General features: G+C 42.7%; 1 protein-coding gene across 3 annotated transcripts in view; it reads right to left on the bottom strand.

Moving 5' to 3' along the window:
* The window catches only part of NUDT12 (nudix hydrolase 12), a 55677-nt gene that overhangs the window by 13290 nt on the left and 16939 nt on the right, over positions 1–25448 (bottom strand). For all 3 annotated transcript variants that reach the window (XM_077289937.1, XM_077289944.1, XM_077289951.1), the window contains exons 2-4: positions 23742–23937; positions 11587–12155; positions 8079–8246 (exon numbers count right to left, since the gene is read on the bottom strand). In XM_077289937.1, coding sequence (XP_077146052.1) covers positions 8079–8246; positions 11587–12155; positions 23742–23935 — 931 coding nt within the window. In that variant the 5' untranslated portion in view covers positions 23936–23937. The remainder of the gene's footprint in view (positions 1–8078; positions 8247–11586; positions 12156–23741; positions 23938–25448) is intronic.

Genomic DNA, 25448 nt, shown 5'->3' on the forward strand with positions numbered 1-25448 from the left:
TGCTGAATAAAGGATCGTTTCTTCACCGCAGTGGTGAGTGCTGCCGCATTTTTTCTTTCTTTCACATTTGCACAGACTTTATTTCCTGCGAGCACCGCCCAGATATTCTGAAGAGTATTTACCCATGCTTTTACACCGCAAGTGAACGATTTGTTTCCTCGCTCAATACGTATTTGGCAGTGCGGCTCAAAACATTTTTTTCTTTTTTTGTGAAAAAACAAGTGTTGGATTGCACTTTTTTTGCAATTTCATCGCACTTGGAATTTTTTTCCCGTTTTCTGTTACACGACATGGTAAAACCAATGGTGTCGTTCAAAAGTACAACTCGTCCCGCAAAAGATAAGCCCTCACATGGCCATATTGACAGAAAAATAAAAAAGTTATGGCTCTGGAAATAAGGGGAGCGAAAAACGAAAACGAAAACAGCTCCGAGGGTGAAGGGGTTAAAAATCAACCATAAGATGGATTTTATCAACCAAGGTATCATTTTAATCCGTATAATGGCGCTAACCTGACACTGTCTGTAGGTTACTGTGCACAATCCTGTTGACAAGTTCCCTTTAAATGTGAGCTAGTCTGCAGTACTCAATAGTTTCCACTACTTATTATACTAAGTGGAGACTAAAACCAAGAGATAGATATGGAGAAAGGAATCTAGGAATTCTACATTCATCATATCTTTTTTATTTCATATTTTTAAGAAATACCCATGGTGTAATATACATCTTTTATTCAATATAAAAACTCAACTGCCTGACAAACTAAAGCTCAGCAAGCTTCTTGGTATTACATGCTAAGCTGTGCAGTGAGGATTTCACCAAGACAGCTGCATGTAGCAGATCTGACATCTGGGTCCATTACATCAAAATGAGAGACCATTTTCAATGCGATCAAAATGCACCATTTTCCCTAGTTTAGAGAGACTTTTCAGCTATGATCCAACAACATACACAGCACTTCATTATGAAGCACTCCTGTACAGTCTTCTCTTATTTAACCTCTTCCCGACTGCCAGTGGTACATAAAAACAAATGTTTGTGTAATGTGCTGCTGCAGTGCAGTATAGTGCAACCTCCAGCAGGGGGAGCTGGTGAGGGAAGAGAGGTTGTACACACAGCGTAGCAACACTGAATAGCAGCACAGGTGCCACAGGTAACGAAAGAGTAGTTAGACAAGCCAAGGTCATACACAGAGAGGTCAGCTCAGTACACAGGGGCAGTCAGAAGAATAGTCAGGGACAAGAAGTCAGAGCCTACCGGGAACGTGGTAACCAAAACGTGAGACGTAAGACGAAGTCGGGGTACAAACCAGAGTCGAAGCCAGTCAGGGAGTGTGGTATCTTGTAGATTGTGAGCCCTCGCGGGCAGGGTCCTCTCTCCTCCTGTACCAGTTGTGACTTGTATTGTTCAAGATTATTGTACCTGTTTTTATTATGTATACCCCTCCTCACATGTAAAGCACCATGGAATAAATGGCGCTATAATAATAAATAATAATAATAATAATAATCAGAAACGGAAAACCAGGGGCAAAGTCCAGAGATCAGATCGAGTCATACACGGGTACAGGCAGTCAGAGGCACATGGATCATTAGTACAGGTCAGGGGCTCAAGCCAGGAAGCAAGAACTATCACTAACACTGGTCAGTAGGCTGTGACGGACTGAAATAGCCCAGCTAGCTCCAGAACGAGGCTGAGAAGTTTAACCCCTGCATGACCAGTCTCAAGAGAGGAAAGAAGAAAGTAAACTCTGGACTGGACCATGACAGTTTGATTACAGTTGGCGGTCTTGCAGTGATCAGGCCCCCAGACACCTCTAAGCGCCGGAATTCTGGTGCAGAACGCTAGCTCTGTATCGGCGGCATGATGGGAACCTGATTGGCTCAGGTCATGATGATGTTAGCCGTGTGTTATATTCTAGATGCCAAGATCAACGGCGATAGCAGCATTTAGAAGATTGTGAGATGGAGTGGGTTCCCTCTCTCAGCTCTACGACACCCCCATAACTAACTTGGCCACTGGGAGCTGAGGCTTGTCATGGCAGCCGAAGGTGAAATAAAGACTTCTGGGTCTGCCAGCTACTGTGGCCTGTAAGTTCCAGCCAGCAACAGGGTCTAACAGGCGATCTGCCAGTGTAAAGCCGACTGGTCTCATGCATTGCAATACACAAGCATTGCAATGCATGAGACCAGTGATTAGAGAAATAAATGTTGAAGTCCCGTAAAAAAAAAGTAATAAAAAAAGCATAAAAAATAAATAAATCACTAAAAAAAGGAAAAAACATTATACCAGTAAATACATATGCTTATGTAAAAACAAAAATAAACAAAAAAAGTACACGTTTGGTATTGCGGCATCTGTAACGACCAGATTTATCAAACTGTCACATTAGTCAACACCTTCAGTGAACAACATAAAAAAAGTTTAATATAAAAGTGACAAAAAAACTATGGTTTTTCCTCTTACTACCTCCCAAAAATTGAAATAAAAAGCGATAAAAAATGGCATGTGCCCGAAAAATGGTACCAATAAAAACATCAACTCAAAAACACCAGCCCTCACATGACGGTCAGCAGAAATATAGTAAATATAGCTTTCAAAATATAATGATGCAAAGACATTTTTTATTTTGTATAAAAAGCGTTTTCTTAGTGTGTGATAGCAGCCAAAACACAAAACTTCAATATGAATCTGGTATTACTGAAATTACATCGACTCAAAAATTTTAGCTTGCTAATGACTTATACTTGACCTGCTGTTGATTTGTTTATTCTGCCTCCCAAATATCACAGTAAGGCTCTGCTCACATTAATCCTGCACTCTATGCTGAGCACTTACGTTTACTCTGCAATATCCATTGCTGCTTGTTTCTGGAAAACACCCATGGAGTCAAAATCATCACTACACCTGTAGATAAATTCCCAGAGGGGTGTAATTTCCAAAATGAGGGGGGATTCTGCTCTTCTGCTCTTGCCTCACCCCTTATTCTTGTCTCTTGTCTCTCCTGGGCGCCTTAATCCGCTGCACTCCCCTGCAGCTCGAGTGGTATTTTTCTACCTAGAGTGGGCTTATTTCTCTTCACTTTGTTTTTCTCCAGGCGCAATTGCACGTTATTTGTCATTAGTTGCCGTCTATTTTTGTTGGACCAGGTCCACATAGGTATTTGGACATACATCTTTGTGGGGTCTATGCTTATGTGTCAGCCTAATATTTTAATGTGCACATTGGGACTTAGGCTTTCCAGGTACCTAGCATGCTCAGACAATACTGTTATTTAATGTATAGCCGTATATATCATTGTGGGGTCTGTGCCTACATTTAAGCCTAACATTGTGATATGAATATTGGTATTTGGGCTTTCCAGGCATTGAGCATGCTTAGATAACACTGTTACTCATTATAGTCATGCCTATTTTATAGGTTTTCAATTATGTGTGTATATGTTTGCAGCACATTGTGTGTCATGATATTCTTTTTGTTTTGGTTCAATACTAGGAGACTTGACTTATTTAATCTATGAGCAAGAGACATTTTGTTATTTATATCTGTACAGCCTATTATATTATGCATATTTGTCTATAACTACGTTTCTTTAGTTGTACTATACTATATTTTTGATATATAGGGGTGTCGCTTATCGGTCCTATATTTTAGGCCCTTTTAAATGGTTTTATCTGTGTCTGTCTTTTTTGAGGTGTAATAATAAAAGTTTTCTTTTTTTTTTTTTATAATTTTCGGGTGTGCATACCATCATTAGTCTAGTCTTTTCTCTTTTTTCCTGCATCTAGTTTGCCCTACAGACTAGGTTTTGCACTCTGTATCATTATCAGTATAGGGGTGCACCCCTTTTACATATATTTACAGGATTATGCTCTTCTGGCACTTAGGGGCTCGGTATATGGAGTCCGCAAACTGGTCTACAAAAAATTTGTTCTCTAAGAGTCAAATAGTACTCCTTGCCTCCAGATTTTCACCATGTGGCTAAGCAGTACTGCATAGCCACATATAGGGCACTGCTACATTCACCAGAAATTGGCGTACTCAGGAGAAAATGAAGGGTACAATTTGTTAAGGAATTTCTTCGATTCCCCCTTTTGAAAATTACAAACTTAGGGCCAAACCAACATTTTAGTGGAAAAAAATGGTAATTTTTCATTTTCTCAGCTCAATGTTATACAATTCTATGAATTTTTTTTTGATCCAAAGATGCTTAAGTAAGGTGCGAAATGGCCTTAGTCCATCAGGTCTCTAGTCTCACCAGCTAATCTCCCCTTCCACCTGAACAACCGCACCTTACAATACCATTCATGCAATGGAATAAAGGACTATATCTTCAATGATCGGGTGAGTGCTGCAATTCCTTTGTTCTCCCGACTGGATTATAAATTCTATGAATTGCCTGAGGGTTAAAAATGTTCACAGCTCCACTAGATGAATTCCTAAGAGGGGTATAGTTTGCAAAATCGTGTCACTTGTGGGAAAAAATGTGATTCTTTATTTTCATGGCTCAATGTTATAAAATTCAGTGAAGCACCTGCAGGTTGAAAGTGCTCACGACACCTCTAGATAAATTCCTTGAGGGGTTTTCCACCACATATGAGGTATTGAGGTAGTCAGGATAAAGTGCTCAACAAATTGGTCCATTTCATTTTCTCCTGTTACCCTTATGAAAATGAAAAATTTGGTGCTAAAGGCACATTTATTTGTCAAAAATGTGATTTTTCATTTTCACGGCTCAACGTTACAAAATTCTGTTAAGTATCTATGAGTTGAAAGTTCTCTCCAAACATCTACATAAATTCCTTGAGGGGTGTAGTTTACGAAAAGCAGTCACTTGTGGGGGAATCCCATTGTTTACGGCACATCAAGGGCTCTGCAAACGCAAGATGGCATCCATTATCTATTCCAACCAATTTTGCGTTCAAAAGTCAAATGGCACTCCTTCTCTTCCAAGCTGTGCGCCCACACAGCAGTTTTCCATCAAATATGGGGTATTGTCGCACTCAAGAGAAATTGCACAAGAAATTATAAGGTCGATTTTCTCCTGTTACACAAAATTTGGGGATAAAAAATGTTTGGGAAAAAGTTACCGTATATACTCGAGTATAAGCCGAGATTTTCAGCCCAAATTATCCACTGCGTCTTCCCGGCGTCTCTCCGCACTGACTGTGCAGGTCAGAGGACGCGATGACGCATATAGTGTGCGCGCCGCCCTCTGCCTGATCAGTCAGTGCAGGGAGACGCCGGGACGGGACGCTGAGGAGCTGCAAGCAAGAGAGGTGAGTATGTCTTTTATTATTTTTATTGCAGCAGCAGCAGCAGCAATGGCACAGCTTTCTATGGCACATCTATGGGGCAATAATGAACGGTGCAGAGCACTATATGGCACAGCTATGGGGCAATAATAAACGGTGCAGAGCACTATATGGCACAGCTATGGGGCAATAATGAACGGTGCAGAGCACTATATGGCACAGCTATGGGGCAATAATGAACGGCGCAGAGCACTATATGGCACAGCTATGGGGCAATTCTGAACGGTGCAGAGCACTATATGGCACAGCTATGGGGCAATAATGAACGGTGCAGAGCACTATATGGCACTTCTATGGGGCAATTATGAATGGTGCAGAGCACTATATGGCACAGCTATGGGGCAATAATGAACGGTGCAGAGCACTATATGGCACAGCTATGGGGCAATAATGAACAGTGCAGAGCACTATATGGCACAGCTATGGGGCAATTATGAACGGTGCAGAGCACTATATGGCACAGCTATGGGGCCATAATGAACGGTGCAGAGCACTATATGGCACAGCTTTCTATGGTACAGCTATGGGGCAATAATGAATGGTGCAGAGCACTATATGGCACAGCTATGGGGCAATTATGAACGGTGCAGAGCACTATATGGCACAGCTATGGGGCCATAATGAACGGTGCAGAGCACTATATGGCACAGCTTTCTATGGTACAGCTATGGGGCAATAATGAATGGTGCAGAGCACTATATGGCACAGCTATGGGGCAATTCTGAACGGTGCAGAGCACTATATGGCACAGCTATGGGGCAATTCTGAACGGTGCAGAGCACTATATGGCACAGCTATGGGGCAATAATGAACGGTGCAGAGCACTATATGGCACAGCTATAGGGCAATAATGAACAGTGCAAAGCACTATATGGCACAGCTATGGGGCAATTATGAACGGTGCAGAGCACTATATGGCACAGCTATGGGGCAATTATGAACGGTGCAGAGCACTATATGGCACAGCTATGGGGCAATAATGAACGGTGCAGAGCACTATATGGCACAGCTATGGGGCCATAATGAACGGTGCAGAGCACTATATGGCACAGCTATGGGGCAATAATGAACGGTGCAGAGCACTATATGGCACAGCTATGGGGCAATAATGAACGGTGCAGAGCACTATATGGCACAGCTATGGGGCAATAATGAACGGTGCAGAGCACTATATGGCACAGCTATGGGGCCATAATGAAAGGTGCAGAGCACTATATGGCACAGCTATGGGGCAATAATGAACGGTGCAGAGCACTATATGGCACAGCTATGGGGCAATAATGAACGGTGCAGAGCACTATATGGCACAGCTATGGGGCAATTATGAACGGTGCAGAGCACTATATGGCACAGCTATGGGGCAATAATGAACGGTGCAGAGCACTATATGGCACAGCTATGGGGCCATAATGAACGGTGCAGAGCACTATATGGCACAGCTATGGGGCAATAATGAACGGTGCAGAGCACTATATGGCACAGCTATGGGGCAATAATGAACGGTGCAGAGCACTATATGGCACAGCTATGGGGCAATAATGAACGGTGCAGAGCACTATATGGCACAGCTATGGGGCAATTCTGAACGGTGCAGAGCACTATATGGCACAGCTATGGGGCAATAATGAACGGTGCAGAGCACTATATGGCACAGCTATGGGGCAATAATGAACGGTGCAGAGCACTATATGGCACAGCTATGGGGCAATTCTGAACGGTGCAGAGCACTATATGGCACAGCTATGGGGCAATAATGAACGGTGCAGAGCACTATATGGCACAGCTATGGGGCAATAATGAACGGTGCAGAGCACTATATGGCACAGCTATGGGGCAATAATGAACAGTGCAGAGCACTATATGGCACAGCTATGGGGCAATAATGAACGGTGCAGAGCACTATATGGCACAGCTTTCTATGGTACAGCTATGGGGCAATAATGAATGGTGCAGAGCACTATATGGCACAGCTATGGGGCCATAATGAACGGTATGGAGCATCTATTTTTATTTTTGAAATTCACCGGTAGCTGCTGCATTTTCCACCCTAGGCTTATACTCGAGTCAATAAGTTTTCCCAGTTTTTTGTGGCAAAATTAGGGGGGTCGGCTTATACTCGGGTCGGTTTATACTCGAGTATATACGGTAAATTGTAATTTTTCCCTTTCACATTGCTTTTTTTTTTTCCTGTGAAGCACCTGAAGGATTAATAAACTTCTTGAATGTGGTTTTGAGCACTTTCAGGGGTGCAGTTTTTAAAGTGGTGTCAATTTAAAGTATTTTTTGTCACTTATGCCCCTCAATGTTACTACAAATATGATGTGGTTCCTAAAAAAATTGGTTTTGTAAATGTTGTTGGAAAAATTAGAAATTGCTGATAAACGTTTAACCTTTCTGATTTCCTAGCAAAAAAAAAAAACATTTCTAAAATGATGCGGCTGCAAATGTTATTTATTAACTATTTTGTGTGAAATAACTCACTGGTTTAAAGGGCATAAAAAATTAACGTTTGAAAATTGCATAATTTTCAAAATTTTGGTCCAAATTCTGATATTTTCATAAATAAACACAAAAAATATTGACGTAAATTTACCACTATCATGAAGTACGATAGGTCATGAAAAATACAATCTCAGAATCAAGGGGATCTGTGGAAGCGTTCCAACGTTATTACCACATAAAGTGACAGTGATCAGAATTGAAAAAAATTGTCTTGGTCAGGAAGGTGAAAACAGGCTATGGCGCAAAAGGGTTAAGCACTCACCCACTCTTGGGTATGATGTATTGTGGATTCCTTTTAGACTGAGGCATCCTGATGTTACACATGTCCGCTTATATCCGCCTTCCTCAATTATTGCCTTACCACCACAGGTTGGACAGAATTTGTATCGATTGTGCCAGGCAAAGACAGATCGAGCTTGTGCCAAAATCCCTAAAAACAGAGAGAGCAGATAACGGGGAAACATTACTTTACAGCATTACACACTTCTATAAAAAAATACACACGTGTTGTTAGTTAAGACAACAAGACCTTTTATGTGACAAAATGGACTAATAAGTGGAGGCCCCACCCAAACTTGCTTGGCAGCTGTCGTGGCCTCAGTACTCAGTAGGCCGTAATGGCGAGTACTACAGACATGGGCAATCAACTCCATTTAGTCTCTGTCCAGATGCAGACTCGACTTGTCACCTTGCCTCACCCACAAGATCCCAATTCTGCCACTAAACATATTTATCTAGAACACTTTCAGGCCCCATCCAGATACCAGTAGGTGACCTTAATGTATACTGTTATACTTTGAACGCGATAATAACATGTATGCAATATGCGTCCTTGCCCTCATTTTAAGTGAATATGTAAAGGAATTTCTCAATGCAAGCTACATATTATTACCTTAGACATGATGAAAGGTAATTCCTTTAGCTCAGAATGGAACTTATAGTTAAATTGCAGATGAAGGTAGAGAGATTTTGTTTAATGAATTGAAAGGAGTACCATGACAATGTCTACCGACACATGGCTGACACCAACAAATAAAGGAAGTTGCAGAAAACTCTATCCCTCACATTAGGGATATAATTAATCATATTTTGGAAACTCATATACACAAGGGTGTCATTGATGATAAAACAGCCTAGTTTCTAACAAATCCACATCCTTTCACACCCATGTTTTACCCATGTGCCAACCCTTGAGTTTCTCCACATTATTTTGCTTGTATCTTAGGCCTCTTTCACATTTCCGTTGTTTTGGAACCGTCACAATGCGTCGTTTTGGAGAAAAAACGCATCCTGCAAAGTTGCCCGCAGGATGCGTTTTTGCACCATAGACTTGCATTAGCGACGTATGGCCATACGTTGCATGCGCCGTCCACTGGATGCATCGGGTTTTGGCGGCCCGTCGTTTTGAAAAAACGTTCAAGGGAACGTTTTTTCGTACGTTGTATCCTGCATTTTTATCTGCGCATGCCCGGGCGGAGATCTCGCTCTCCTCCCCGGAACTTTAGAATGGGCAGCGGACTCGTTGAAATACTGCGTCCGCTGCTCACGTTATGCACAAACTCACAAACGTACGTCGCGCCGACACTTTGTGACGGCCCCGTACCGACGTAAATGTGAAAGAAGCCTTACCTACTTAGTATCACCATATGCGTCAGTCTTAATGATCTATTGCTACATTGCTAAGACAGGTTCACACCGTCGCACAGGTACTGACTGCTTCTTTCCAATGCGCCACTCCCCCTTGTGCCGCCAGAGACTCCCCTGTAACTTATGATGCACTTCCGTCTCAGAAGACAGCACTGAACTCCCTTCCACTATGTCATGTGCCACACTTTGCATCAAAAAACAGCTCCATTCCGTAGCTCATCTCTCTTTTGCCCCAAATAGGAGCAAAACCACATCTATTAGAATGACAAACACCACCCCATACTTTTTATGATGTCTTTTACAGATTTATATTAACCTAGTATTATTTTACATGAAATAATATTGAATTGTGACTTTTGTCAGCACTGAATGTTTTCTCCATAAGAATACATTTTTTTCTGGGGTATTTACGATATGTGTATTCCTTACTAAACTCACAATAATTATACTTTCGATATCATTATGTTTACTGGACTTATTCTTTATCATACCATGGTGTACAGTATATTGGATGGCTTACTGCTGTAAATAGAATTGTACAGTTATGTATATATTATATTTAACATTTGTCTCTAAATGTTCACGCCATAATACTGTAATTCCTTTATTTTAATTTTAGCGACATTGAGATAAAAACCTTGGGGGAGTTAAATCATCAATACGTTGTCGCCATAGTACCACTGTGCATTCCCTCAACACCTTCGCACAATTCTATATTTGGTGCATAAATAAATATTTTAGATTTTTTTTATCAACTGTGGAGTGTGCAGTGTGCTTTCTTTTACTGTCTCTGGATTAATGTTGATTCTGAACTCAGCGGGTTTGAGGATTACAGGACTTGCTGCTGAATTATTGCCTCTGACTAGTCCTGATACATTTTCTTCTTTCTAGGTGTATAAGTATGAATAAAAAGGTTGGTATACATAATGTTAAATAGCAAATTACACTTGTTTTGGTCCAGGGAGGTAATCATTGTAATATATCAAAATGGTTGCAGTCTAGTTACTTTGACTGGTGCCTCCAAGCATGAGCAGTAGGAAGTTCTGCTCTTGGTATTTCCATGTTGACAGGGTGGACAAGTGTGAAGGACCTCTTCTTATCTCAGCACTCCTGATATATCCAGTATTAAACCAGAAAGACGGGGTGGACAGAAGAGGGAGCCTCTGCTTACCTCAGCAACCCTGGTATAGCTAGTTATAGATCAAAAAGACACAGTGGACAGCTGTGTGAGAAGCCTCTTCTTACCTTAGCCCCCTGGTATCTCCAGTATTAGATCAGAAAGACGGAGGAAAGCAGCATGAGTGGCCTCTTCTTACCTTAGCACTCCTGGTATCTCCAGGATTAGATAAGAAAGATATGGTGGACAACAGTGTGAGCAGTCTCTTCTTACCTCAGAACTCCTGATATCTTAAGTATTAAAGCAGGGTGGTCAGCAGTGTGAGCAGCCTCTTCTTACCTTAGCACCACCAGTATAAGATCAGAAACACAGGGTGGACTGCAGTGATCAGCTTCTTCGTACCTCAGCATCACCAGTATCTCCAGTATTAAAACAGATAAACAGGGTGGACAGCAGTGTGAGCAGCTCCTTCTTACAGTAGCACCACCAGTATTTCCAGTATTAGATCAGAAAGACAAGATGAACAGCAGTGTGAGCAGCTTCTTCTTACCTTACCACCACCAGTATCTCCAGTAATATAACAGAAAGACGAGGTGGACCGCAGTGTGAACAGCCTCTTCTCACTTTGAGCACCCCTGATATCACCAGTATTAGTTCAAAACATCCATTGCCACCACATCTTCCTGCACATAAAGGGAGATGTTGGCGCTTCCTACCGTACATGCTCTATCTTATTAAGATTCTAGGAAGGGTTTCCATCAGTGTAAAAAGGCAGTGGCCATTTTTATTTATTACAGTGTTTACCTATCTAGACAAAACAAGTATAGTATAGGAATTTAGGAATTAATCTGTATTAATATTCTATTTTCATTTTTTTTTAAAGTCTAGAGTTACTGATAATCAAACCGCTTCCGGTTCCATTGACACCAGAATAATGCAATATCACAGCCCACACTGTATTGGTATGAAGAAACAATGTAAAATTAACAGTTATTAACCCTTATACCTGCTTCAGTGCTGACCAGTTGCAGCAGGGCTGGCATTGGCGGCTGAAGAAAATAGCAGCCTTCAAATTTTCTCTCAAACTGATCTGTAGATAAATTTTCCACATTGAGGGCAAACCAGGCCACCAGTCCGTCTTCCTGTTCTGCTGAAAATGGATTATTTAATTGGGTTTCCACTCCAAGAAATATTAATGAGACCTCATCGGGCCCTGACAAGAATTCCTTCACATCATCATGCTGAAGTCTGCAGAGCTTGATTTCTGGCTCTTGTGCGCTATCTTTTGTACCAATTAGCGATACTAGAGGACATAGGTTGGAGAAAATGATGTACACTGAACTGGCATGTGTGTGCTTGGATTTTAACCAGTTAGTGTCTGTCCGTTTATCACTCCTTCGGTCCAGAAATGTACTGCTGAAATAATTCTCATGTTCCTCTTTAGTGTCCGACAAGAAATGAGGCTTCACTCCACCTTTTGCATTCAAGAGCAAGTTAACAATGTGTTTGTGACCCCAAAACTTGGCTATATCTAAAGCAGTCTGTCGGGATTTGTTCACTAATGTCTTGTCACACCTAAAAAGAAACAAATGATAAGTTGCAGGTACATATTTAATAGCTTCTTATGATCAGGACAATAATACATAAGACAGCAAACCTTAGCTAACATCACATATGTTAGCAGTGAAGAGCATCTGTCCTTGTTTTTCATATGCAATCAATGATATATTGTGATGTAGTCTAATAGGAAATGTAAAGTGTCAGAAAGCCATTTTTCTGGAAATTGAAAAAACTAGCAAATCCTAAAAAAGCCATAATCATACTGTTCTGCTGAATCTTCGACTTGTGCCCTAAACTACAAATGTACTCCTAGTGAGAATGTACGACCACCGCTCTTATAGACAGAGACTAGGACAGTGGTCGCACATGCTCACTACTGCTTAATTTACAGAGGGGACTTTAAAGGGGCTTCCATTACTTTTTCACCTCCCTGTTCTGTATCATAGCTTTTCAAAACAATACCTTTTGTAATGTACTTGCATTAGATGTATAGCTTCTATGAGCGCATCTCAGCAGGGATCACATGGTACTACATTGCGATGGAGATTCTTCTTCCTCCGCTGTAAGGCTACGTTCACATTTGCGTTGTGCGCCGCAGCGTCGGCGCCGCAGCGCACAACGCAAACAAAAACGCGGCAAAACGCACGCTAAAACGCTGCGTTTTGCGCCGCATGCGTCGTTTTTGGCCGAAAGTTGGACGCAAAAAAAATGCAACTTGATGCGTTTCTTGCGTCCAACGTTTGCGGCCATGCGGCGCAAAACGCAGCACAACGCATGTCCATGCGCCCCCATGTTAAATATAGGGGCGCATGACGCATGCGTCGCTTCGGCGCCCGACGCTGCGGCGCTGACCGCAAATGTGAACGTAGCCTAATGTCTGATACTTCATGTTTCCAGCACAGGAGTCATACACAATGAAACAAAGTTGTCACTGTGCTCCTGGTGGTGGGTGTAGAGGTATTGGATTAAATGACAGCTTCCATGAGTGGGCATCCTGAAGACACAATTGGCCTGTCTCAAGCAAGCTGAGCAGTCTGATTCAGCAGTAGAGCAGGGCTGACACCTTTGCTGGTGAAGTGCTGCGATCTGCATTTCACAAGCAAAGTGGTTATGTAATCTAATCTGTGTAAGGCTATTGCTTTAAAATACTGGCTGAAATTTGCATAACAAACACAGTGCAGTGCATGTAATCATAGTAAAAGGAGGCATGGAGCAGGGAGGAGTTTGGGTAGAAAATGGAGGGGACATGGTAAGTGCTGGCTCACAGGCCACTGCAATGCATGATGGAACTTGTAGTATTAGAACACAGTAAGCCTGGGGACAGGAAGTGATCGATGTAAATATCAGAGCTGCAGCTGGCAGACATCAAGTGATGCTACCTGCATGATAAAATTATATATTACTATACTATGGCTATGTGAGCACATTGAGTATTTGCTTGCAGAGATTTCTGCATCTCTTGGCAGGAACAACGCTGCGGCAAAATGTGCGTTTTTGTATGCAATTTTGCATGCATTTTTGTACAGCAATGAAGGCTTTTTTGAGCTAATTAAAGATATTAAAAAAAAAGTTTTATGATGTAAATTCTAGATTCAACACCACCTTTTCATGCTGATGCAGTGGCATCAGGGTAATGGAATTAGGGCTTTGTGTCAGCAGCTGCCATTGACACCTAGCCCTAGGCTTAGTAATGAAAACGTGTTCGCCCAACACCCCCATTACTAAGTCAATAAGTAAACACACACACACACACAGTCACCAGCCTATGTAGGAGCCTTAACAGAACGAACGTACATAGGCTATAACCAGACAGCAACTGTTAATTTTAAAGAAAAAAAAATTGTGTGGGCTCCTCCGTAATTTTAATAACCATCAGAGGGAAAGCCAACGGCTGATGTTAATATTCTGGGAAGGATCAAATAGCCATAAAGGTTTCCAGGCGATTAATATCAGCTCACAGCTGTTTGCTTAGCCTTCACTGGGTAGTTTACAGGGGGACCCCAGAAAAAAATTGACATATGGACCTCCTATAAAATCTAACCGGCAAAGGCTAGGCAGACAGCTGTGGGCTGATATAGTAAGCCCATAGTGATATTGCATTAAAAAAAAACACACACACCCAGAATAAAGTCCCTTATTTGAAATAATGACAGACTCCTTTAATGAATCTTAATTAAACCATACTTACCGAACGCCTATTCCACCGAAGCCAATGTCTCCTGCAACAAAAATAAAATAATAAACCACAATATTCCTTTCCTGTCTGCAGAGAAGATAATCCATAATGTCCCACGACGATCCTGATCACTTTGAGAGCAGTCACTAATGTGACTGCTGTCAAAGACAGCTGGCGATACACTGACAGGAGGTACTCACTCCCACAGTGTATCACTGAGCTGTTGTGAGAGAGTTCACCGGAGTTCATCAGCTGATCAGCTCTGGTGCTCTCACTCACAGCACCGCTGCGTGAGAACTTTGCGAGAGCGATTACCTCCTGTCAGTGTTTCATTGGGACCGGGTAGAACAGTCATATCTTCCAATATGACTGACCTAAGCATCAGATCGTTGTGGGACACTCTGGATTACGTGGACTACGGTAATCAGGTGAGTATATGGTGGTTTATAATTTTACATTTTTTTTCTAGGAGACGAGGGCATCGAAGATTTGGTGTTAGGTGTATAATTTTTTTTTATTTTTATTTCAATGTGTATGTAATTATTTTTTTTATTTTGAGACTACCTCCCCCATCAGTATTTCCTGCCATCACTGTTATTAGTGACAGCAGATGTAGCCTGATGGGAAAAGTAGTCTCTGCCTTACCGCAGGTCACCGCCGCGGGTCACAGTCACAGGTGCACACTTCAGGATTGTCATAGAATTAGCTTGCATAAGGATTCCATAGCGTTTCTGGCCCATTTCCGCACGGAAAAATCGCCGCAAAAATACATAAAAAATGCACTGTATGCACACAACCTAAGAGTATGGATGCATTTACTGGCACATAAAAGCAAGATTAATGAATAAAAAAATGAAATGCGTTAGGGGAGTGGACAACTTCTTTAAGACCTCTATTTTTGTGATCCCAACCACTCAGCAATAATACATTTTCACCTTTCTTGGGGATATATATATTATTTATGAGACAACCCCTTTAAAGAGAATCTGTCACCCCCTGGAGTGTATATGACCTATTAACACCTTTCCGACATCGGGCGTAATAGTACACCAATGTTGGACTCCCCTGTTTGGGGCGGGCTCCAGCGCTGAGCCTGCACCTTTCTGGGCACATGTCAGATGATATATCCAGCTAACATGTGCCCGCAACAGTCCCGTTAAATGCCGCTGTCGATCTCTGACAGCGGCATTTAACACATGCAAGCGCACTGGAAAGTCAACCCATCGGCAACACCAGCACGTGATAGCGGGTTACCGATGGGTTGGCCTCCAGCAGACCTCTATGGTTGTCATGGTAAGTGACCATTTCTGCTACAATCTGATCATCGCCTGTATGCAGCAGAGCCGATTAGACAACTGCAGCTTCTAGTATCTCATAGAGACTATTGAAGTATGCAAAAAGCAAAAAAAATTTTTTTAACTATATTAACAAAATATGAAAGTTTAAATCACCCCCCTTTTGCCCCATTCAAAATAAAATAATACAAAAATTCAAACATACACATATTTGGTATCGCCGCGTTCAGAATCGCCCGATCTAACAATATAAAAAAATAATTAACCCGATTGTCAAAACTCCAAAATTACTGTTTTAGGTCTCTGCACCACTGCATTAAAATGCAATAACAGACAATCAAAAAATCGTATTTGCATTAATGTAGTATAACTAAAAACCATCAGCTTGGCATGCAAAAAATAAGCCCTCACCCAACCCGAGATCATGAAAAATGGAGACGCTACAGGTATCAAAAAATGGCGCTTTTTTTTTTTTTTTTTTTAACAAAGATTGGAATTTTTTTTTCACCACTTCAATAAAAAATAATTTATACATTTTTGGTGTCTATGAACTCGTAATCACCTGGAGAATCATAATGGTGGGTCAGTTTTAGCATTTAATAAACATGGTTAAAAACAAACAAACCAAAAAACGACAGTGGGACTGCACTTTTTTTGCAATTTCACCACACTTTGATTTTTTCCCATTTTCCAGTACTCGATACATTCAAACCAATGATGTCGTTCAAAAGTACAACTTGTCCCACAAAAACAAGCCCTCATATGGCCATTTTGTCAAAAAAATAAAAAAGTTATGGCTCTGGGAAGAAGGGGAGCAAAAAATAAAAATGCAAAAACAAAAATCTCTGGTCATTAAGGGGTTAATATGGGTATACAGGTAATAGAAATGTTAAGCAAGTCCTACCTGTAGGTCTCATATTAGGAGTCTTGTTCTTGAGAAATCTTATATTCTTTCGTTATGCTAATGATTTCTTCAAGGCTCTGGGAGTGCAGTGCCTGGGAGAAATCCCTGGAATGAATCTATAGCAGAGCTGGAGAAAGGCAGCTGAGGCCATCTGAGCAAAAACCGTTTATATGTGCCCCATACATGAAATCTATTAGACACTAGAAAGCAGGTAATATTTTGCCTACTAGTAAGAGGGTCCACAACAATTAAATGGTCTTTAATGTGCCTGGCACATAGTGAAATGACAGGTTAAAGGGAACCTGTCAGCAGGATTGTGCACAGTAACAGATTGTGCTAATGAGATTCTCGTGCCCTACGGCGGGGTTAGTGTATGTGGTGCTCTCATTATATATTCATAATGCAGACTGCTGACCGATCACTGCCCCGCCTTAGGGCACGAGAATCTCATTAACACAAACTGAAAATGAAGATTAAACAACAACCAAAAGAAGGATTTCATCAACCAAGGTATCATATTATTCAGTAGAACGGTGCCAACCCGACACTGTCTGTAGGTTACTGTGCACAATCCTGTTGACAGGTTCCCTTTAACCCCTATCTACCATTAGGGTTAGGGTGGGGATTAGGGTTAGGGGTGTGTTGGGGTTATGGATGGAGTTAGAATTGGGAGGTTTCCATTGTTTAGGCACGTCAGGGGCTCTGCAAACGTGACATGACGCCCTGTTGTGATCCGCTTTTTGGGCTCCCCTAGTGGTGGCTGGTGGTACTGGAGACTTGTGTGTTCTTTTCTGCCTCAGCTCACCTGCTTCCATCAGTTTTGGGAGTTCCCTATTTAGCCTTGCTCTCCAGTCACTTCCTTGCCGGTCATCATTGTAACCTGAGTCTTTCAGTTGCATGTTCCTGCTACCAGTCTGCTGATCAGCTAAGTGGACTCTTGTCCTTTTTGTTTTGCATTTTTTGTCCAGTTTACAGTTTGTCATTTCCTGTTACTGGAAGCTCTTGTGGACTGAAATTGCCACTCCTGTGTCATGAGTTGACACAGGAGTCTTAAGGTAATTTCGGGATGGGTTTTTGAAAGGGTTTTTCAGCTGACCGTGAAGTCCTCTTTTGTATCCTTCCTCTATCTAGTAAGTGGACCTCGCTTTGCTAAATCTACCTTCATACTGTGTATGTCTTTTCCTCTGAACTCACTGTTAATATATGTGGGGGCTACTATCATCTTTGGGGAATTTCACTAGAGGTAAGCCAGGTCTGTTCCTTCCTCTTCCAGGCGTAGTTAGTTCTCCGGCTGGCGCATGGCATCTAGGCAGCCGTAGGAATGCTTCCTGGCTACTGTTAGTTGTGTGGTAGATTTAGGTCATGGTCAGCTTGAGTTTCCATCACCCGAGGGCTAGTCTGTTATTTTGTGTTTCTGATGTTCCCATGCCATTGGGGAATCATGACAGTATGACCGGCCACTGTTAAAGTAATTGGCAGAAGAAAGGAGAGTAAAAGAAGTCTGTAGATTTTTTTTGGGGGGTACATTTTTTCCCCTTCTTCTGTTGAGATGGACCCTGTCAAGGTTCGGGCTATTTGTGACTGGACGCAGCCTACTTCTCTAAAGGGTCTTCAGAAGTTCTTGGGCTTTGCTAATTTTTATCGTCGATTTATAACTGGTTTTTCTGGTGTTGCTAAGCCTCTTACGGATTTGACTAAGAAGGGTGCTGATGTTGCCAATTGGTCCTCTGCCGCTGTGGAGGCCTTTCGGGAACTTAAGCGCCGCTTTTCGTCTGCCCCTGTGTTGCGCCAGCCTGATGTCTCTCTCCCCTTTCAGGTTGAGGTCGATGCTTCCGAGATCGGAGCGGGGGCGGTTTTGTCGCAGAAAAGTTCCGATTGCTCAGTGATGAGACCTTGTGCGTTCTTTTCTCGAAAATTTTCTGCCGCCGAAAGAAATTATGATGTCGGTAATCGGGAGCTTTTGGCCATGAAGTGGGCATTTGAGGAGTGGCGTCATTGGCTTGAGGGTGCTAGACATCAGGTGGTGGTTTTGACTGATCACAAGAATCTGATTTATCTTGAGTCTGCCAGGCGCCTGAATCCTAGACAGGCGCGCTGGTCGTTGTTTTTCTCTCGGTTTAATTTTGTGGTCTCATATCTACCAGGTTCTAAGAATGTGAAGGCAGATGCCCTGTCTAGGAGTTTTGAGCCTGATTCCCCTGGTGATTCGGAACCTACAGGTATCCTTAAGGATGGGGTGATATTATCCGCTATTTCCCCAGATCTGCGACGTGCTTTGCAAGAGTTTCAGGCGGATAGACCTGATCGCTGTCCACCTGGTAGACTGTTTGTTCCTGATGATTGGACCAGTAGAGTCATCTCGGAGGTTCATTCTTCTACGCTGGCGGGTCATCCTGGAATTTTTGGTACCAGGGATTTGGTGGCTAGATCCTTCTGGTGGCCATCTCTGTCTCGAGATGTGCGTGTTTTTGTGCAGTCTTGTGATGTGTGTGCTCGGGCCAAGCCTTGTTGTTCTAGGGCTAGTGGGTTGTTGTTGCCCTTGCCTATTCCGAAGAGGCCTTGGACGCACATCTCGATGGACTTTATTTCTGATCTTCCTGTCTCTCAGAGGATGTCTGTTATCTGGGTGGTGTGTGACCGTTTTTCTAAGATGGTTCATTTGGTGCCATTGCCGAAGTTGCCTTCCTCGTCTGAGTTGGTTCTTTTGTTTTTTCAAAATGTGGTTCGCTTGCATGGTATTCCTGAAAATATCGTTTCTGATAGGGGTACCCAGTTCGTTTCTAGATTTTGGCGGGCATTCTGTGCCAGGTTGGGCATTGATTTGTCTTTTTCGTCTGCCTTCCATCCTCAGACTAATGGCCAGACGGAGCGAACTAATCAGACTTTGGAGACGTATTTGAGGTGTTTTGTGTCTGCGGATCAGGATGATTGGGTTGCCTTTTTGCCGTTGGCGGAGTTTGCTCTTAATAATCGGGCTAGTTCGGCCACTTTGGTTTCCCCTTTCTTTTGCAATTCGGGGTTTCATCCCCGTTTTTCTTCTGGTCAGGCGGAGTCTTCGGATTGTCCTGGAGTAGATGCTGTGGTGGATCGGTTGTATCGGATTTGGGAACAAGTGGTGGACAATTTGAATTTGTCCCAGGAGAGGACTCAGCGGTTTGCTAACCGCCAGCGTCGGGTTGGTCCTCGCCTTCGTGTTGGGGACTTGGTGTGGTTGTCTTCCCGTTTTGTCCCAATGAGGGTTTCTTCTCCTAAATTTAAGCCTCGGTTCATCGGTCCCTATAGGATTTTGGAGATTATTAACCCTGTTTCCTTTCGTTTGGACCTCCCGGCATCTTTCGCTATCCATAATGTGTTCCATCGGTCGTTGTTGCGGAGATACGAGGTGCCGGTGGTTCCTTCTGCTGAGCCTCCTGCTCCTGTGCTGGTTGAGGGTGAATTGGAGTACGTTATAGAGAAGATCTTGGACTCCCGTATTTCCAGGCGGAGACTCCAGTATCTGGTTAAATGGAAGGGCTATGGTCAGGAAGATAATTCTTGGGTAACTGCCTCTGATGTTCATGCCTCGGATTTGGTTCGTGCCTTTCATAGGGCTCATCCAGGTCGCCCTGGCGGTTCTTGTGAGGGTTCGGTGCCCCCTCCTTAAGGGGGGGGTACTGTTGTGATCCGCTTTTTGGGCTCCCCTAGTGGTGGCTGGTGGTACTGGAGACTTGTGTGTTCTTTTCTGCCTCAGCTCACCTGCTTCCATCAGTTTTGGGAGTTCCCTATTTAGCCTTGCTCTCCAGTCACTTCCTTGCCGGTCATCATTGTAACCTGAGTCTTTCAGTTGCATGTTCCTGCTACCAGTCTGCTGATCAGCTAAGTGGACTCTTGTCCTTTTTGTTTTGTATTTTTTGTCCAGTTTACAGTTTGTCATTTCCTGTTACTGGAAGCTCTTGTGGACTGAAATTGCCACTCCTGTGTCATGAGTTGACACAGGAGTCTTAAGGTAATTTCAGGATGGGTTTTTGAAAGGGTTTTTCAGCTGACCGTGAAGTCCTCTTTTGTATCCTTCCTCTATCTAGTAAGTGGACCTCGCTTTGCTAAATCTACCTTCATACTGTGTATGTCTTTTCCTCTGAACTCACCGTTAATATATGTGGGGGCTACTATCATCTTTGGGGAATTTCACTAGAGGTAAGCCAGGTCTGTTCCTTCCTCTTCCAGGCGTAGTTAGTTCTCCGGCTGGCGCATGGCATCTAGGCAGCCGTAGGAATGCTTCCTGGCTACTGTTAGTTGTGTGGTAGATTTAGGTCACGGTCAGCTTGAGTTTCCATCACCCGAGGGCTAGTCTGTTATTTTGTGTTTCTGATGTTCCCATGCCATTGGGGAATCATGACAACGCCCGATCTCAATTCCATCCAATTCTGTGTTGAAAAAGTAAGACAGTAATCCTTCCCTTCCGAGCTCTGCCGTGCGCCCAAACAGTGGTTTACCCCCATATATGGGGTATCAGCATACTTAGGACAAATTGGACAACAACTTCTCCTGTTACCCTTGGGAAAATACAAAACTGGGGGCTAAAAAATCATTTTTGTGGAAAAAAAGTTTTATTTTCACGGCTATGCATTATAAATTTTAGTGAAACACTTGGGGGTTCAAAGTTCTCACAACACATCTAGATAAGTTGCTTGGGGGGTCTAGTTTCGAATATGGGGTCATTTGTGGGGGGTTTCTGTTTAGGTACATCAGGGGCTCTGCAAATGCATCGTGACGCCCGCAGACCATTCCATCAAAGTCTGCATTCCAAAATTCCAAAATGCCACTTCTTCCCTTCCGAGCTCTGCCATGCGCACAAACAGTAGTTTTCTCCCACATATGGGGTATCAGCGTACTCCGGACAAATTGGACAACAACTTTTGGGGTCCAATTACTCCAGATACCCTTGGGAAAATACAAAATTGGGGGCTAAAAGATAATTTTTGTGGAAAAAAAAATGATTTTTTAATTTTCACAGCTCTACATTATAAACTTCTGTGAAGCACTAGTTCAAAGTGCTCACCACACATCTAGATAAGTTCCTTAGGGGTCTACTTTCCAAAATGGTGTCACTTTTGGGGGGTTTCCACTGTTTAGGCACATCAGGGGCTCTCCAAACGAGTCATGGCGTCCGATCTCAATTCCAGCCAATTTTGCATTGAAAAGTCAAATGGCGCTCCTTCCCTTCTGAGCTCTGCCATGTGCCCAAACAGTGGCTTACCCCCACATATGGGGTATCGGCGTACTCAGGACAAATTGAATTTTTGGGGTCCAATTTCTCCTGTTACCCTTGTTAAAATAAAAGAAATTGGATCTGAAGTAAATTTTTTGTGAAAAAAAGTTAAATGTTCCTTTTTTTTTAAACATTCCAAAAATTCCTGTGAAACACCAGGGTTAATAAACTTCTTAATGTGGTTTTGAGCACCTTGAGGGGTGCAGTTTGTAGAATGGTGTCACACTTGGGTATTTTCTATCATATAGACCCCTCAAAGTGACTTCAAATGTGATGTTGTCCCTAAAAAAAAAATGGTGTTGTAAAAATGAGAAATTGCTGGTCAACTTTTAACCCTTATATCTCACTAACAAAAAAAAAATTGGTTCTAGAATTGTGCTGATATAAAGTAGACACGTGGGAAATGTTACTTATTAAGTATTTTGTGTGACATATCACTGTGATTTAAGGGCATGAAAATTCAAAGTTTGAAAATTGCAAAATTTTCGTCAAATTCCGTTTTTTTTCTCACAAATAAATGCACGTAATGTCAAGGAAATTTTACCACTATCATGAAGTACAATATGCCACGAAAAAACAATGTCAGAATCACCAGATCCATGCAAGCGTTCCAGAGTTATAACCTCATAAAGGGACAGTGGGCAGAATTGTAAAAATTGGCCCGGTCATTAACATGCAAACCAACCTTGGGGGTTAAGGACCATCCTGATGGCGTACACCAAGTCATTACTCTGTTTTTGATCAAAATCCTAGTTTTAGTCCATTAAATAGTCTTGTAGTTCCCTGCACAGTGGGTGGCTGGAAGGGCTGCTGTGCCGAAAAATTAAAACCTCAAGCAATTAGGAATCGTGATGGTATATCCTAGCATTATGCCATCACTTTTGGAAAAGAAAACATACCTAAAGTTATACAAATTGAATAGTATGTTCAAGGCTTACATGTCTATGGAGGGATTGTGGTACATAAAACACATATATAGTAATTCTATAGGATTTTACGCACAGTTAAATATTAACATTAGCCATACGTAATTTCATGCGAGCAGGGGTCAAACTGGTGAGAAGTCATGCTGCCTTTATATACTAACTAGGGAAGGGGGCAGGCCGCTGCTCTGCGAGGGCTTCTATGCTGCTAACGAAGCACAAGGGAATAAGCTGTAATTACTTGGAAATTGGGGCAACTCCTTGTCCAAGGAATGAAGTGTCCATGTACTGCTTCTAGCAGAATACTGAGGAAAAGCGAGTGTCAGGAGAATAAGCTACACACTTTTACCGTTGCAGTGAATGTGTGTATAAATCAGTGTATAAATCATATGTGACGTGTAATGTCAGATGCACAGATCTCCATGTGCAGTGCATTTAGTGGACTGTGCTGGCCTGATGTACAAAGAATCTGGACTTTCATTGGAATGGACGGGTGCAATATTTCACTGTAAGACCAGATGTCTCTTTGTAGTGAAGAGTATATTAAAAAAAAAGTCTTCAGACAATATAACTGAATACCCAGCCTTCTTTTTTTCTCCCTGCAGCCCCCTTCATCCTCTTCTCTTTTCACTCTATTCCATAGTAGTTCTACATTTGGTACCGCCGTGTACTTTCCTATAGCGTCAGTTTAGAGAACATTTTCTCTAGGATCTTTAGTTACTTTTCAATATTCGCTTTACTGTCTCTTTTATTACAGAGCAGCAGATAACTGTTTTAACTATGTCTCAAGACTCTAAATTGCCTACATTTGTGTAAAGGACACAGATAAGTAAGGCTTAGTCATTTTAGCTGTGAAATTCATACTCTGATATAATTGAAATATGTCACACTTGGTGTCCTGGAGCACCGATGCTGAGATCTTCCAATGTAAACTATTCAGTGTAAATTAGGGCTGTGGAGCTGCAAGTTGGAAAGTAGAATAGACTGATTTTCTTCTCTAATTGTATTAAGAAGCCGGCATCAAGCAAATATAAAAGAAAGATATGTGTAATTACCCTTTCTCCAAAAGCATCTTCACTACATCAAAGTGGCCATTCCTGGCTGCGTACATAAGAGCACTCCATCCATTTTCAGCGGTTTCATTAATGATGGAGGATGAATGACTGAGAAGAGCAAACAGCTTAGTAGTATCGCCCAGAGCACAGAAGTTGTGCAGCTGGGAAACCATTTCTTTCCTGGGATTTTGCATTTCTGAAAGACATTGAAATAGAGGCATTAAAATGGAGTACAATTCATCCTTTATATTTGTAGTACAGATCACCCCTACACAATGTAAGACAAGGCACATAATATTGTTAAACCCAAGTTGTCCATAGATGAGGGCAATATGAATAACCAATATTAATGATTTTAAGTGTGACAAAACCTTCCTACTCTTCTACATGCTGCTCCTGTATTTCTCATTCAGTGTCTGATTTCTTGATTTTGGAGACACTCACCCACAAAAAAATTCGTGCAGCATCTCACACAGCCAACCAGTCTCCTACATTGCACTGATGAGAGGTAAGAACCCAGAAACAGCTGTCTGCAACTTAAAGGGCACCTGTCACCTCGTTTTTTCGGTATGAGATAAAAATACTGTTAAATAGGGCCTGAGCTGTGCATTACAATAGTGTAGTTTGTGGACCCCGATTCCCCACCTATGCTGCCGAAATACGTTACCAAAGTAGTCGTTTTCGCCTGTCAATCAGGCTGGTCAGGTCGGATGGGCGTGGTGTCTTCCCCCAGATCTTGCGCAGTTTTCCGTTGGTGGCGTAGTGGGGTGCGCATGTCCAAGGTCCCGAATCCTGCACAGGGGTGTGAAAATAGCAGCGATGTCCGTTATTCCATTGGTGATCGGTGGGCGCGGCCATCTTGCTTTGGCCGCGCGTGCGCAGAAGCGGCGCTCTGCTGGCCGCGGCTTCAGGAAAATGGCCGCGGGCATCCGCGCGTGCGCAGATGGCTATCGCGGCGGCCATTTTCGTGAAGCCGAGATGCGAACTCTGCTTCACGAAAATTGCCGCCGCGCTAGCCTTCTGCGCACGCGCGGATGCCCGCGGCCATGTTCCTGAAGCCGCGGCCAGCAGAGCGCCGCTTCTGCGCATGCGCGGCCAAAGCAAGATGGCCGCGCCCACCGACCACCAATGGAATAACGGACATCGCTGCTATTTTCACACCCCTGTGCAGGATTCGGGACCTTGGACATGCGCACACCACTACGCCACCAACGGAAAACTACGCAAGATCTGGGGGAAGACACCACGCCCATCCGACCTGACCAGCCTGATTGACAGGCGAAAACGACTACTTTGGTAACGTATTTCGGCAGCATAGGTGGGGAATCGGGGTCCACAAACTACACTATTGTAATGCACAGCTCAGGCCCTATTTAACAGTATTTTTATCTCATACCGAAAAAACGGGGTGACAGGTTCCCTTTAAGGTCATTTCCTTTTGGAGATCATACTGGGTTGGCTATGTCATGTGGCAAAGCTCTTGGAAGGATTAATATTGACTTAAATTTTAAGATTGCTATCTTCAATAGGTGGCAGTAGAGATCCTGTTCTCTTCCTCTGTGAAAAGGCAATATGCATATTTTATTTCCCAGGAAGCATTACATGGCCTTGAAGTCTGCCTATGCCATATTGAGACTCTCGTAAAGTTGACACTTTATCCATTAGACCAAGTATCTATATGCAAATATAGCAAAGCTAAGGCATCTC

Source organism: Ranitomeya variabilis, chromosome 1 (assembly GCF_051348905.1).
Source record: "Ranitomeya variabilis isolate aRanVar5 chromosome 1, aRanVar5.hap1, whole genome shotgun sequence".
NCBI classification, from domain to species: domain Eukaryota; kingdom Metazoa; phylum Chordata; class Amphibia; order Anura; family Dendrobatidae; genus Ranitomeya; species Ranitomeya variabilis.